The following is a 5037-nucleotide window of genomic DNA, read 5'->3' as shown; positions in this document are numbered from 1 at the left end:
CGATCAGGGCGTGGTGAGCGCGGTTACGTGGGGTTGGTTTATCCGGGTCCGTAAGGAGTATACGAGAATATTATGGAGCAAAAAGGAGTTACACAACAGTATAACTAAAAGTCAAGCACAGAAGTTAGGAATCGTCTGGAGAGAGGTACAGAGAGGAATGAGCGAGGATCTGAGAGAAAAAGAGATTTAGAGAGGAAGAAGAAACAGGCTTTGGCAAATCACAAGTGTGCAGCTATAAACCAATATAAAATAATTTTACGTAAACTCTCTAACTCATAAACATGCAGCGTGCGATGCTAGCAAGGTATTGAAATTAACTTTACGCTTGGGCGGTCACGCGGTATGCGGCTTCCCACCTGAACATCCTACTTCCTAGAACTCTTCCGAAAAACATCCCCGCCCTTCACTCCCGAAACAGACTCTGCAAATCTATAGTGGTGGATTTAGTCTCGTGTGGCCCGTGTCTACACGATGAGGCCAATTACAGTCCTCGAAAACCTCTGAGGCCAGCGTCCTCAGTGTGGCCGCCTCACCGTGAAGACACGGGTCACACGAGACCAAATCCACCATTATAAAATCCAAAGCCAAAGCATGGTCTCGTATCATGTTTCTATCATATACTCGACTGTCACGTAAATATTTCCATATATTTTTTGAAAACAAAAGCTACATTCCTCGACGGGAAAACGTCTACGGGTTTCATCCACGCTAAACTGTGAGCGCTAAAATTAGAAGTCACCGTTCTTGCTCAAAATTTGCACACGCGTAGGCCGACACTTCAGTTATAACATACTGAAAGGAGCGTTTGAAAAAACTACAAAAGAAAGGGAAGCACTCGTCACAAAAATGAAACCGAGGATCGTTTCTCATTTGTTGTCGGGTCGAGTCGGGTACACCAGTCAGCGCCATGCGCGTGGCAGCGACGCTCCCACCACCAATACAGGTAGATTTACTGGGACTGTCGGGAGCCCTTTATCTGGGGGCGGGAGAGGTGGGAGAGGGAGATCCTCTCAACACACACTCTTCAAATTCTTCTAGCCAAAAGTCTTCATAGTACGAACAAAATTCCTATAATATGGCAAGCACTGCGATAAAAAATGAAACAACACAAGTTAACAGGCTGTTTGTGCAACCGAGGTTACATCTTTGCGTCTCAATTCCCAGGGAAGATTAGGGAAGGAGCTCCGGCCCAACTTGCACGAGAAAGACACTCCGCGAAGTGTTGGTGTTTGTGTGGTAGTGACACGGTGGTGACACAATGTGCGAGAGTGTGGCCGGTGTGCAGTGCGGCCCCGGGGGCCCATCACGCCACCACGCTCGCCAGGCTCTGCTCCAACCCGTCCGCCCCTACAGTCCGTTTCAAGTCCCAAAACAGCAGCGAGCAGTGCGCGGCGTGAAATGACGTATATCTCGGCGACCAGTGGACCTGCCGCGACCAGCCGGGGCCGGGGCCCTCGGACTGCTCGGGGGCTGGACCGGTAATGTATCAGCACGACAAACGGCCTCCATGACATGTCCGCACACTAACTGGAAACGGACAAAAAGCTAAAGTCTCTGATTTGTGTGTACAGATTTATGTGTTTATGGTCAGGCATACAAATTGAGAAAATGTACAAAAACTACAACCGCATAATGTGTACAATGACAATTGTTCCGTACCTACATAAATCAGTAAACTAACATGAGTAAATCTGAATCGTAGAAAATAAGAAGTGAGTCAGCTTACTTCCGCATTACTCTGAAAATCGAACGAAAGAAAACTGATAGTTGTTAGTCGCAAACACTTTGCAGTCGTGAGTTTTGAACTAAAACGCTCAACAATTAAGTGTACACCCAGAAACATGAAAAGTCGTATCAATCAACCATCGTGTGGTTACTTCAGGGACAACTATAATGTGGTTTAAAAATTAACAATCCTACACTTGTCGGAACTATATTTTCGTTTTCAGAATAATTATAACGTTACCTCAACCATCACTTTATGGTTGTCCCTGAAATAACCATACGATGGCTGTGACAACTTTTCATTTTTCTAGGTGTAAAAAAAATCAGCAGTAACAACAGTTTGAAACAGTTGATTGGAATAACGGTAGTATACTGTTAAATGTTGTACTCTATCGTACGGTGTACGGTGTACGAAAGTGACGAAAGTACATTCGGACACTGTTAATATTCATTATAGACCAAACCGAGGGATAGTGCACAAAATGAAAATTTACCAGTGTACCAACGGTATTTCAATAAACAGTTTAAAACTATTATGATTGCTGTAGATTTTTTAAACAGTATACGCAATGAGAGGATCAGTTGTTCCAATTTTCCCAGATATTTAGGAGGAGATTTTCATTTGGGTCCGTTGCCTCCCTAGCCCATGCCAGGCGCAACCGAGCCGAGCCCCAAGCTGTGCTTCGAGCCGAGCGCCGATGAGCCGGGTGTAGCAAACTTTTAGTTGTGCAGCTCCAAAAATTAGTTGTCCACATGGAGCAAATTTTTTAGCTGAAATGTTGTTTTTTTCTCCTGAGTGTGGAAATCAATAACAACCCGGACCCGTGGGTGCCCGCTTCATTCGACGGGGCGAAAAACGACTCGAGCAGGAGGAGAAGGAGCAGGAGCCTCGTCCAACACCATCCAACCCGCCCCGCCGCGCCCCGCCCTTCTCGCACTCGCACAGCCGAACTCCCGCTCCCGCCTGCATCGCCCACCCTCGCCGCGCAAGGTTTTACCGCCACCGAGCAGCTAGACACCGCGGTATATGACCCAGTCGTAAAGTCGTGAGGCCTGAACGGACAGAGCCTATTGGGCGCCGCTTCAGAGCAGCTCCCATTGGCATCTCCTTTAGCTTCGGCAGCCCAGGACGCCGCGGCTCCTCGGCGACACCCTCCTCGCCCTCCCGCAGCACGTCCGCCTCCAACACCCTCAGATTTTCATGAGCGGACAGCTGCACCATCCAAAGTTTGAGTAAAAGTTTAAAGTGTCGCACGTCAAAATCCTTCTTGGAATCACCGCCGCCGCGCCCTCTGCCCTCTCCCTTCTTTTGAGGGCCACTCGAGGCAAGATGCCCACTACTCCGGCTCGGATTGCTTCTCTCACAAGCACGAGCGCAATCAGGAAGAAACGAAGAGACTCCCGGAGGCAGCCCGGAGAAGGCGCTAGTCACGCAACAAACGCCATGATCTGGCGCAAGTCCATAAGGCATGTAGAGAGAGGCTAAACCAAGCACAAAGCGACACACATTTACAGCGCCACCCATCACGCCACCGCGAGATAAAAAGCAAGCCGTCACACGAGACCCGCGCTATTAAAAGGGCGTAACTTGAGTGATAGATAGATGGAGAGAAAGAGAGAATGGTAGGGGGGGGGGGGCAAGAAAATAAGATGAGGGAGAGGGCAAAGGAAGGAAACAGGCCATAAAAATGGCTGGTTCAATTTCATTTCTCGCGGATGCACAAGTGTCTAACCGCATCACATGCATCGGCGATTTACACGTGCGGAAGAGGAGGGAAAAGAGGAGAGGAGAGGGGAGGAGGAGAGGGGAAGGGGAGAGGAGGGGAGGGGAGGGGAGGGGCAGAGTGAGAGAATTGGTGTCGGAGGGCAGTGAGGGAGAGGAGTGCAGAGGTAGGGAAAACAGGGACGCGAAATTAGTGAGAGGATTGTGGGAGGGACCGTTGTTCTGTCCTGCGCAGCCATACTGTAAATAAGAAGTGTCGGCAATGTACTGTACAAACAGAAGAGAACTTCAGAATGGGAAACCATACAAGGTGGTGCGTGGACACGACGTGACATCAAAATGTGGCCGTTTTGACATTTTAGTTGTAATGTTAACTGTGAAAAATATCGTCGTTAGTCTACGAAATTCTTGTAAACTCGAATTATAATTTAAGTTGTAAATTTACGGGGGCACATTTTTTACTCGCCAATAAGTCGATACGTACTGCATGTATTTTCACGATTGATTACAAGTTGTAATTTTACAACTTGCGACAAGAAAACTTCCTGTAAACCTTCGTTCTTTTTTTTCACAGTGTTGTTTCACTTTCTTTACCAACACCACAGCTACATACTCTCGGTGAGAACGAGCATTATACAATCAGCGTCGCAGAGTAGAAGGTCTACAAAGCATTGCTTTGTATTACAAGGCATTTTATTTGTGTGCTACACTACCCAGCTCTAAATTCCACATGGATTTCTAGTATGGAAAATGCCTGTCTGGATTTTGTTGAATTTCCATATGGATTATATTCCAGATGTAATTTGGAACACTTTCTAGGGTGGAATTTTGTACTATAGATATTCCTGCTGTGGAAAATTTTTCATATGTAACATAAATCCATCTGGATAGTGAAATCCATCGCAGAGCTTCAGTCAGAATTCCTGTGTTACACATAGTTAAAAAGTTATGATTTAAAAATCCATAGTGGAAAAAATCAGCAGACCATAACGGAAAATATTCCATAATCAGTAAAAAAGAGGCTGGCGCCTGCGAGACTCAGGGTAGGCCAGCCTGCGGTACACGCAAGCATTACGGGCAAGTTCTTGCCTACCTGTCAGGCGCTCTAGACCATGAACTTAACAATTTAGTGAGGACAGTTGACATATGCATGTTTTGGATAATCACAACACTATAACGGTGATAATTTAAGTACCAATTTGTTCCTAACACAAAGCAAGTTTTGTGTTCTACGTCTCCCTTTTGTTTAAATCGTAATAAAAATCGTGGGCACTCACTTGTTGTAGAGGATGAGGTCTGGCTTCCAGACGCGGTTGAACGGGATACGCACCACGTTGATCCCGTTGAACTCGCTCTGGTTCCACCTGAGGTGGTGGTCGAGCCAGATCTGCGTCAACCAGCAGTTGGTCGTCAGGATCTGGTTTTTTTCGTCCTGGAAATGACGAAAACAAGGGGATAATTAATAAGCCTCGCGATAAATTTTAATCTGAGCCAGCGTCGGCGTGGCGCGGCGTGGTGCTGCGCATTGGGGCGGGGCGCGAGCGGCTGGCAGCTGGCTACTTAAATCGTTCTCATCTTCTGCGGTGGGG

At 47.1% G+C, this 5037-nt stretch overlaps 1 protein-coding gene across 1 annotated transcript in view; it reads right to left on the bottom strand.

Moving 5' to 3' along the window:
* The window catches only part of LOC127749878 (neuronal acetylcholine receptor subunit alpha-10-like), a gene marked incomplete in the record, with an annotated part of 140318 nt that overhangs the window by 18699 nt on the left and 116582 nt on the right, over positions 1 to 5037 (bottom strand). Inside the window, 1 exon segment of the mRNA XM_052269833.1 lies at positions 4726 to 4880. Coding sequence (XP_052125793.1) covers positions 4726 to 4880 — 155 coding nt within the window.

Source organism: Frankliniella occidentalis, unplaced genomic scaffold, assembly GCF_000697945.3.
Source record: "Frankliniella occidentalis isolate FOCC.00 unplaced genomic scaffold, Focc_3.1 Scaffold104, whole genome shotgun sequence".
NCBI lineage: Eukaryota > Metazoa > Arthropoda > Insecta > Thysanoptera > Thripidae > Frankliniella > Frankliniella occidentalis.
The sequence above is the reverse complement of the archived record's forward strand: the minus strand, read 5'-3'. Positions and strand labels throughout refer to the sequence as shown.